Here is a 10,440-nt window from a genome sequence, read left to right as displayed (position 1 = left end):
CTTCTCTCGGGCTCACTCATCTTTCACGTCTGCACTGATTCGCATCCTTTCAGCACCGGATCGCCCGAAAACAGACTAAAGGTTTGTCGTTTCGCCAATTTTCCTTTCAAAATCGCGTTCGGACGCACCAGCACAGGGGTTCGTTGTCTCTGAAATTTGCACAGGCCGCTCCATCAATCAAGCGCGAAAGCGCAAAGATGAGGCCAGTGGTGTGTGTGTGTGTGTGTGTGTGCATTGACTCTGTTTGTCCATTTTGGCTCGCAACCGGAAGAAGGCAGTCGCCCTCGCCTAAATGTTGTCACCGTGTTTATTTTCCGATTTGTTTTCTTCTGTTCCTTTTTTCCTTAAAACCAAATAATTCAATTGTTTGCATTTTGTTTCATCCAGGATGAGGACTGCGAAGAGCAGGGTGGATGAGTCGTTTGAGGAAAATTAGCCCAAAATGCCACACAAAATTACCTTCAGTGTCATCTTTTCGTCCAGTGAGTACCTTATTGTTCCATTTTCAAAATTGAGATAAGTGGAGGTGCAACTGCGAATTAACAATTTATGGTGACGAAAAGTGTAATAACCAGCGTAAAGAAGTTTTGTTTTTTTATTTTGCTAATACTGGATATTGTTTGAAAATTTATGTTATGAACAAAATTTAAATCGAAATGGCGAGTCCTGAAAAAATAAATTTAATAAATTTTCTGAACTTTAGAATCTCTAACAAAACGAATTAATGTATCCTTATAATATTTTAAGTGCTCCTACTAATTTTTAATCACCTATTATTTTACATTTGTAAACAAAATTACATCCGCTTTAACTTGACAATCGACCCAGCAGGGAATTCCCGTTAATGATAAAAGTCAATTAATCTAAAACTTTTCGCTATAGACTTAGCGGTTAATTCCCGCTAGCGGAATAAAACAATTAGTTTAAAAATAAGCACAAAATCTTAAAGCCTAACGGGGATTTCCCGTTTTTGAAAAATTCGATTAATGGAAAAGTCGATCATTTTAAAAATTAGCACAATATCTAGATGCCCAGGGGGGGAATCCCCGTTAGCGGAAAAGTAAATTGATCTAAATTAATATATTATGCTCTCTCTATATTTTGATAAAATATCATCAGATAATTTTTAATGGTCTGCGCCTTACAGGGTAAAATAAAATTTCGAAATAAAATATTTGCAGTTTGAACATATCGTAAAAATCATTTTTTCTTTCTTGAAAGCTCCATTTACAATTATATCATTAATTTAAGTTGATTCGTTTGTAGTCAAAAGTGTTTATTGTGGTGGAATTAGGTGAGGTGGAGGCGTTCCGAGGGTCGGAACTGAACACGCCGACCCCAACCACCAGTGGATGGCGGAGTGCGCCGCACGCACCCTTCCCTCAGGAGCTGATCCTGCTGCTGCACGCCAAGGCCGCGCTCCAGCGAGTCCAACTTTTGGCCCATCAATATTTGATTCGTGAGTTTCGACTTAATTAATATTGCGTCATCATAACAATTCGGTCCAAAATCCTGATTTCTTTTGTCATTTCATTATTTTAAGTTTCAAAAACGTGCATTGTCGATTTTTCTCTCTTTCTTTTATAAATTTTTAAGACATTTGCAACCAAAAGTTTGATTGATTTGGATTTTTGATAAGTTTGAAAATTTATTTAACTTTGGTTTAAAGCGTTTTTGTTTACTTTATAAAATTTTTGCTTGCTTCTACTGATACAATTTTCTAGGTTTTAATCAAGTTTTAATTTTCTTCTTTTGGGAAACTAGAAAAGATAATTTTTTTGATCATCGAAGAATTATTTCACTAATTTAAAAAAGTAAAAAAAAAATTCTCGCATTTGAAAAAAAAACTTTTTAATTTATCTTTCTTATTTGAATTGAAAAATGTTTTCTTTAGCATCACGTGTGGAGTTTTTCGTGGGCGACTGCGATGAGGACCAGGCGAAGGACGGCAACTTTTCGCAGGCGGCGTTTCAGTACCTGGGCTTTGTCACCCTGTCCGACAATCAGGGAACGGCTTTCCAGGCGCGCGAGCTCAAGTCGGTGACGCTTCCGTGCTGCGGCCGCCTGCTCAAGCTCGTGCTGCACGCGAACCACCCCAACGATTTGAACGTCCACGAGCAGGCGAGTTTTTATTTTTTTGCGCAGAATTTATTCCCTCTTGATTGCCTTTCAACTTTATTGGCTAAAGTCGGCGAAACCGTCTTTGTTTGCAGCCTTTTTGTCGCAAATAAATAAATAAAAATACAAATTTCACGGTAGTAAAATATTGGAGCGCGAGAACAAATCGGAAATGAGATGGTATGCAACGTGCAAGACACGAGTGTCGCGAGGATTGCCTACTCACGCCAACCGAGGGGATTTTTGGCGTGACGTCAGATTTATGTTGTCTGCTATTGTTGAAAGCAAATTAAAGGAGAAATAATTAAACTATTATTCAAATTTACTTAGAACGGTCTAAGTTTAAATTGCTTTCATCTCTTAAAAGTTTTAAAAGCTTTCGAGGAGAAAAATAAATTAATTTAAACAGTTGCTTAATATTTTTAGATTACTTTTGCAGAGTGAAATTGAAGTGAAATTAATAAAAAAAAGTTAAGATTTTAGTATTTTCCAATTTAAAATTATTTAAATTTGTGGTGAATTCCTTTTACTCTTACAAATTAAAACCTCTTCTCTCATAATAATAGAAAATTTAAAATTTTCTTTTTCAAAATGAGAGTGTGATTTTTGTGTATGAACCGCGCAGGTTAGCTTGATGGCGCTGAGCCTACTTGGGCAATGGACCGAGGACAACAACAACTCGCTGACTTCAAGCCAAGATGCGATTCCGCCTCCGCAAGACGATGTGCCCGACAACGCCGCCAACAACAATTCAAACGTGCTGGTCAGCAACCCGCAGTACACGTCGCCATACGACGACCTGGCCTTTGACATGTACGTCGACCCTGAAGCCGCCAAAATCATTCGACAAATGGAGAGGAGGAAACAAGAAGCTGTCATGAGTAAATTTTTTATTTTAATACAATTATTTTCTCTCAAATAATAAAATTAACTCATTTCTTTTGCATTTATATATTAAGTGAAACAAAAATAGATTGGGTCTTTTTTTTCTTTTTATGCCAGCAGTTTTAGCAAAATGTTTGCTTTTCGTCCAAAAATTATTACTTTTTAAATTTTTTGCAACAATTTGAATAAATTTGGTCTAATCAATTTAGTATTTTTATTAAAAGTATTTTTTTTCTTTTAGGTGAAAGGTTCGAGTATGCGAGGAAGCTGAAGCAGGCGATGGAAGAGTTGAGGCGGGCCGGTGAGCGGCTGGGCAAGTTCGAGCTGGAAAAGCGTCAGGCCATCAGCATGGAGCACTTTGGCAAGGCGAAGCTGAAGAAGGCCCAGATGGACGACTACCGTGAGCAGGTTTACAACTTCCTCGAAATCCCAGTGCTGCTCGAGTTGAATGGGGTGAGTTTTGATTCTCCTACTAATTGAGGGCTTGGGTGTGGCCCAACTTGCGCTCGGCTCGCTAGGCTGATCAATAAAATGTAATAACGACGACAGAGACGACGATCATCTTGTTATAATAAAATGCTCCCCTCGCAAAAAAAGAGTGATTCTAGTTCATGTAAATTTTAGCAAACAGCCAGGTCAAGCCTGCAGAATGTTTGCATCTCTCTTGAAGTGAGAAAGTGCTCAATTTCTATTGATTAGTTGGAATTTATTATTACCATCTGCTTATCGAATCAAATTCAGAAAATATAAATTCAAATCTTGTTCATTCGTTTTGCACATTATTTTTGGAAATCCTCAAATTTCAAATTATTTAAAACCTTTTTCAGTTAAAAATAACAAATCATTGTAATAATGCATTTAATAATTATCAAATTGAAAATTTTGCAGTACCAGTTAAAGAACGACGCGCCAGTGGACACGAGCAAACGACGCGAGTTGCCTCCTCCACCGAGACTTCGGCCCAAATCGCGCGACCCGTCGCCACACGCGGCTGACAACTTGCACCTGAAGAACGGCAACATTCCGAATAACGCGAGAAACGGAAACATGCAGTTTTCGCCGCCAGGAGTAACCACGGTGGCCAGCATCAAACGCAGAGGCGCCAGGAACACGTACGAGGCCTACGAAGAACGAGCACTGCCTGCTCTAAAAAAGTAAAAGACTTTCATTTTTCATTTATTTTATATTTCAAATGATTTCTCTCTTGTAATTTTAATAAAAATTTATATAAAAATTGATTTAAATCAATCTTTTTCAAGACGAAAAAAGCATTTGGATTGAATTTTTTTTGTTTGTTTTTAATTTAAATTTTTAATTAAAAAAAAAATTTAAAAGAGCGGAAGAGAAATTAATTCTTTTTCTCCATTTCCAATTTTCAGCAGTAATCAGCGGGCGGAAGAACTTTTGCAGGACAACTATGATTCTGAAAGGTACTATTGTCTTAGCGACCGAGAAAAAAGACAGGCCACGCTTCCAATTTCAGTCTTCGGCACAACTTTGGTATTTTATATAACATTAATTTTTCTTTTTCTACTTGATTGAAACCAAATTTTATTGATCAGGTGGAGAAATTTTACTCGAAGCAGTTTGCCGACCGCGAAGACGGTCTGCGCCTGCTGAGGGAAGAACTGACTCGACCTGCCACGGAAAGCTTCGAGAAACATTCGGCCAACAAAACGGCCCGCGCCGCCATCTTCCTTCTGCACCGCGCCCTCAAGGACAAGGTCTACGCGGTCTACACGCTGGCCGCTGACGTTTTGCGCCTCTTCTTCGTCCAATTCGTGCCAACCAGAAGGTGCGTTTGGGAGAAAAAGGTGAAAATTGATGATCAAGCAAATCTTTTTTTGCAGGGTTGCAAGTGGCGAAGTTTCCAGAAGCATTGAACGGGTGTTGCCAGAATTGCTGTCCAAGAGTGGCGACAACACCCCTCGTATTCACAATATGGCGGTGCAAACCATCCTTGACATTGCTGACTGTCCCGATGTCAAGTGAGTGGGCAATAATTGTATTTTTTTTTCTTCTTCATATTTTGGAAGAGTCAGGCCAGGATTAAGTATTTCTTGCCTATGCTCTATGCTTTTAATGCAGAAGGCACCACCCGATTTGCTTTATTTTTTATTTTTAGTTCTAGGACTTAAATTTAAATTTATCACTTTAGGCTGGCATTTCTTTAATTGAATTTACACGTAATGATGTCAAACAATTATGCTGAAAACTAAAACGGGAAAGGATTAAGTTAAAAAAGGATATGTTTAAATTAGTGATTGGTGCCAAAGGGGATTTAGTAACAATTTAGTTGTTTTTTTTTTAATTTAAGAATTTAATATTTTTAATATTTTTCTAGACTTTTTTGTTATAACTTTTGATTTTCTTTAGATATTATTATTCAATTATCAGCAATATTGAAAAACTTCTTAAAACTTTGCAGAAGTCTGAATTTGATTCCGACTCTGCTGACAAAGCCACTCACCAACACCACGCATCCAAGGCTGGCCTTGAGCAAAATGGAAATGGTTGAGCAGCTCGTCCTGAAAATCGGCATCTCCAGCAACAAGCAAAGGTTTTCAACTTTACAATTTCAGCTATTATCAGAATGTTTTTCAATTTATTTTTCTTTCTTTTTTTCAGAGGAATGCAAATATTTTCATTGAAAATACAGTTTCAGGCCTAATTTTTGTTCACTCTTCATTTAAAGACAAATGAGAATTAAATTTGGAAAATGTGCGACATTCTCATCCACGTTTCTGCTTGAAATTATTTTTCCAAGCGAATTATAGATTCTTTAATTAAAATTTGGATGCAATGATGATTTTGAAATTTTTTTCAGATAAAAAAAAATCACCTGGGATCTAATTCTGTAAGCTTTTTCGTTTCTATTTCCACTTCTATATTCATTTTCCATTTGCTTACCCATTCTATTCCGTCGCCTTTTTCGATTACGACTTCTATTTCGCAGCCTATCCATTTCCATTTCTAATTCGTCGTCAATTTTAATAGTTGAGCCATATTTATATTTATATATATATAAATATAAATAAATATATATATATTTATTTATATTTAATTTAATTTAATTATTGCATATGCGCTTACAGTAATTTTCAAATGATTTTTAATATACTCAAGTCAATGAAATGTATAAAAAATTATTTGAATAAGGCGTTTAGTCTAAAGTACCTCAGTGTGGGAGCAAATTGTGGTACCACAGTGTGGGAGCAAATTGTGGTACCACAGTGTGGGCGGAAATTGTGGTACCACAGTGTGGGCGGAAATTGTGGTACCACAGTGTGGGCGGAAATTGTGGTACCACAGTGTGGGCGGAAATTGTGGTACCACAGTGTGGGCGGAAATTGTGGTACCACAGTGTGGGCGCAAATTGTGGTACCACAGTGTGGGCGGAAATTGTGGTACCACAGTGTGGGCGGAAATTGTGGTACCACAGTGTGGGCGGAAATTGTGGTACCACAGTGTGGGTGGAAATTGTGGTACCACAGTGTGGGAGAAAATTGTGGTACCACAGTGTGGGCGGAAATTGTGGTACCACAGTGTGGGAGCAAATTGTGTTACCACAGTGTGGGCGGAAATTGTGGTACCACAGTGTGGGAGCAAATTGTGGTACCACAGTGTGGGCGGAAATTGTGGTACCACAGTGTGGGCGGAAATTGTGGTACCACAGTGTGGGCGGAAATTGTGGTACCACAGTGTGGGCGGAAATTGTGGTACCACAGTGTGGGCGGAAATTGTGGTACCACAGTGTGGGCGCAAATTGTGGTACCACAGTGTGGGCGGAAATTGTGGTACCACAGTGTGGGCGGAAATTGTGGTACCACAGTGTGGGCGGAAATTGTGGTACCACAGTGTGGGCGGAAATTGTGGTACCACAGTGTGGGCGCAAATTGTGGTACCACAGTGTGGGAGCAAATTGTGGTACCACAGTGTGGGCGGAAATTGTGGTACCACAGTGTGGGCGGAAATTGTGGTACCACAGTGTGGGCGGAAATTGTGGTACCACAGTGTGGGCGCAAATTGTGGTACCACAGTGTGGGAGCAAATTGTGGTACCAAACAGCGCACGCGATGAATTAAATAATATAAAATACATGGTTGCTAATTTGCTAAAAAAAAAATATTATAATTGTATTTGAATTCAACCAATTTTTAAGAAATTGATTTAATTAACTTCGTGAAAGGAAAAATTATCTTGATCCCTTCTAATTATGAGCCACAAAAAGATTCGATTAAAATGGGGTGCAAGAGACATATAAGAATTATAAACATACATTTTCATTAAAAATTAAATAATTCATATAATTTTATCAACCTGAATATTAAAAACCATTCGAAGAGCACTGTAAGCATAGGGAATAATTAAATTAAATATAAATAAATAAATGGCTCAACTATTAAAATTGACGACGAAATAGAAATGGATAGGCTGCGAAATAGAAGTCGTAATCGGAAAAGGCGACGAAATAGAATGGGTAAGCAAATGGAAAATAAAATAGAAATGGAAATGGAACGATTCTATCTTACAGAATTAGACCCCTGCTACCATTTTTCACGCCTGTCTATTTTAATACTAAAAAATTTAAAAATTTTATGTCTAGAAAATTTTGTTAACTTGATACTATAATTATTTTTTAACTGATTTTAGTGGAATGACCTGCAGGAGTCTGACCGAGTTTGGCTCCTCGGGGCTGCACCATCCCTCCGAGCCGGTGCGAAAAGTGGCCGAGCGAGTGCTGATTTTGATTTACCACGTTAACCCTAGGATTGTAAGGAAGGCGCTTCCGCCTGACGACGAGCTTACGAGGAGAAATTTGCTTTATCGCCATTTGTTCTCCGACTTTGACCGAATTGACGTCGAGGTGAAATTAAATCTTTCTGAAGAAAAGAATTTATTAGTCGTCAATACAATTAAAATTTATTAATTTTTCAGAGGAAACAGGAAATGATGCTGCAGAGTCAGCGGGAAGAAGTGGAAGCGGCGGAAACTGCGTCCGCCTCTGCCGCCTCGTCCAAAAGCTGCTCGTCCGTGACTCCGAAAATGCGGAAAACGCGAAGCGCCATGTCGCAAATCGCTCGATACACGGCCAACTCGACCCCATCGCCTGCGCACACCAGTTCAGGCTCAAGTTCCGCCTCCGCCCTGACCTCTCCAGGCACTGAGGTCACGTCCAGAGGTCACGCTTCCCCGACAGCCGCCGAAGAGAGGTATTGATAAATGATTTAATAAATAACATAACAAATTTGGCTTTGCTGAAAATGGAGCAAAATTATTTCAAGCAGGAAATCTTACAGGATGTGCATTTTCTGCAAACGGCGCGACCCGTCCTTCACCGAGCAAGGCTTGAACGTCCACTACTGGAAGTCTTGTCCGATGCTGACGCGCTGCAACCACTGCAGACAGGTCATCGAGGTCGCCTGCCTCACCAGACACTTGCTAGGTTTGATTTTAAACTCGTAAATAAAGGGCTGTTTTAATCAAAAATTATTTCGACAGAGGTCTGTGAAGTTCGGAGGACTTACAGGAAATGCCGAATGTGTCTCGAGGCCATTTCCGTGGACGCGTTTGAAGAACACATCATTTCTAGGCGTTGTGCTTGTGAGTAAATCTTTTGCTCATATTCAGAGTTGATTATTATTTTACCTAAAAATAAATACATTAATTATCACCCCAAACAACATTATTATCAGAAAATTAACTCAAAATTACAGACGAAAAACTCCTTCATGTTGTTATCTTATATTACAATTCCTCCTTATCTTGGAAATGTATTAAATAATAAAAATATATTATTTTATGACAAATTTGACAAAATTAATCATTTCAGTGGCAGTGCCAGAGTCCAAGGGCAGCCGATGCCCATTTTGCCACTTGAATATTCCGCCCTGGGAGGATGGTTGGAGGGCTCACCTGACAGGTCCTCGTCCGTGCGCAGCACACCCTCGACTGAAGCAAAAAACTCCAGGTCGGCACTTTTTGCTTTTATTATCTCAATATTTTCCAACTCATTGAATTCCATTTTGCAGCCTCCAAAATTCCAAAGCCTCTGTTCAGCCTGACAGGTTCTCTAATAAGGAGGTCGGGCAACACGCCCGTCAGCTCACCAAAAGGAACGCCAAGATCCAAAAGGAAAACTCTGTACTGAAATTTGACTTCCCAGATACGAATTGTGTATTTACCACGTATACAATAATTCCTTAAATTTAAGGTTCCGCAGCCGTTGCCAGTTTGTAACAAAAGTAACTGTTAATTATTGTAAAAGCAACCAGAGTATCGTTGTGGGGACAAAGAAAAAACCACCGCCGGAACTGATGAGATTTTTGGATTACTTTTAAATAAGCTGAGTCTATTTCTCTGGTTGCGAATTTGTATAAATTCATCTTGTTAAATTTTCAATTAATTACTTATAGCAAACAAGGTACTCTAAAAGTACCTGCGCATCATTAATTCAAAAATTAAATAGAATTTTCGAAAACTAGGTGCCTACCTAGGGGGTTTGAATATTTGTAGGGATAGCAGTAATCAAGAAATTCAATCAATTTAGATTCTAATGTGGGGGAATGTTTATCTCATCCATAATTTTATCGAGCAAATAAATTTCACAAATCTTATGGCAATCTTGTTTCATTCCAAATCAGTTCTACATTTAGCATTTAAATACTGTTATTAAATTTTCCCATATTTAGAAATAAAATTAATTAACTGGACTGAGCGAGAAAGTTCGAAAATTGCTCAAGGCATATTTTAATGATAACAAAACGCCTGCAGTTTTCGAAATTATGCAACCGGCTTTCCCCGCTAATTCTGCCAGTTGCCTAAGTGCAGCGTGACAAACAACACCTGCAGCACTCTGGGTGCAGATGCACCGAGTAACACAGTTTCACACCTACGGTGGACTACGTATTTTGCTCTCCTGGTGTTATATAATTTGCAAATTGTGATTTTCATAGCCGTTTTTTAAGATTCATTATAATTTAACCGTGATTATTTTTAAAGAAAAATTTTGTTTAAAGGTAAAAATACTTAAGACATACATAAAGGACAAAAGGAACTCAATTCTTATAGGTCATTGACCTACTTCTAATTCAAATTGGAAATCCGCGAGGTTCGTCAAAAGCTTCTTCGACTGTTGATAAATTGTCTCTCAATGATTATGCATTATTTTGTCCTCTGCCTAAGTCGGTGTGCATTAAATTTTCAACACCTGCGGTATTGCAGGCAGAGAGCTCTGGATTAATGATTCATTGCTCCACACAAAATAATGGATATTGCGTAATGAGAGTGACCACACCGACTTTCATTTTAATTGTCTTACTTTCGCTTGCACACATAATTTGTTAGGAAATATTAACACGTCGTTTGCGGCCACATTATATTGAATTCCATCAGAGGGAAGGCTTAGGTTGGAAAAGAAATAAGAGCACCACTTGA

At 38.5% G+C, this 10,440-nt stretch overlaps 1 protein-coding gene across 3 annotated transcripts; it reads left to right on the top strand.

Annotated features, from left to right (window-relative positions):
- Nucleotides 1-9,610, top strand: LOC132202327 (centrosomal protein of 104 kDa). Of its 3 annotated transcripts, none has more exons than XM_059629172.1 (17): nt 1-81; nt 388-482; nt 1,295-1,459; nt 1,895-2,121; nt 2,744-2,999; nt 3,245-3,456; nt 3,892-4,157; nt 4,386-4,503; nt 4,566-4,798; nt 4,854-4,991; nt 5,432-5,563; nt 7,657-7,870; nt 7,942-8,216; nt 8,292-8,449; nt 8,506-8,607; nt 8,837-8,974; nt 9,036-9,610. In XM_059629172.1, the coding sequence occupies exons 2-17, from the start codon at nt 443-445 to the stop codon at nt 9,152-9,154; spliced, it is 2,793 nt and encodes a 930-aa protein (XP_059485155.1). In that variant the 5' UTR covers nt 1-81; nt 388-442; the 3' UTR covers nt 9,155-9,610. The 3 variants fall into 3 exon arrangements, with proteins under 3 accessions (XP_059485155.1, XP_059485156.1, XP_059485154.1); XM_059629173.1 differs by having other exon boundaries at nt 4,383-4,503; nt 8,304-8,449; XM_059629171.1 differs by having other exon boundaries at nt 4,383-4,503.
- The last annotated feature ends 830 nt before the right edge of the window (nt 9,611-10,440 follow it).

The sequence above is a fragment of the Neocloeon triangulifer genome, unplaced genomic scaffold, assembly GCF_031216515.1.
Source record: "Neocloeon triangulifer isolate White Clay Creek 2 clone unplaced genomic scaffold, ASM3121651v1 ptg000015l, whole genome shotgun sequence".
NCBI classification, from domain to species: Eukaryota; Metazoa; Arthropoda; class Insecta; order Ephemeroptera; family Baetidae; genus Neocloeon; species Neocloeon triangulifer.
The sequence above is the reverse complement of the archived record's forward strand: the minus strand, read 5'-3'. Positions and strand labels throughout refer to the sequence as shown.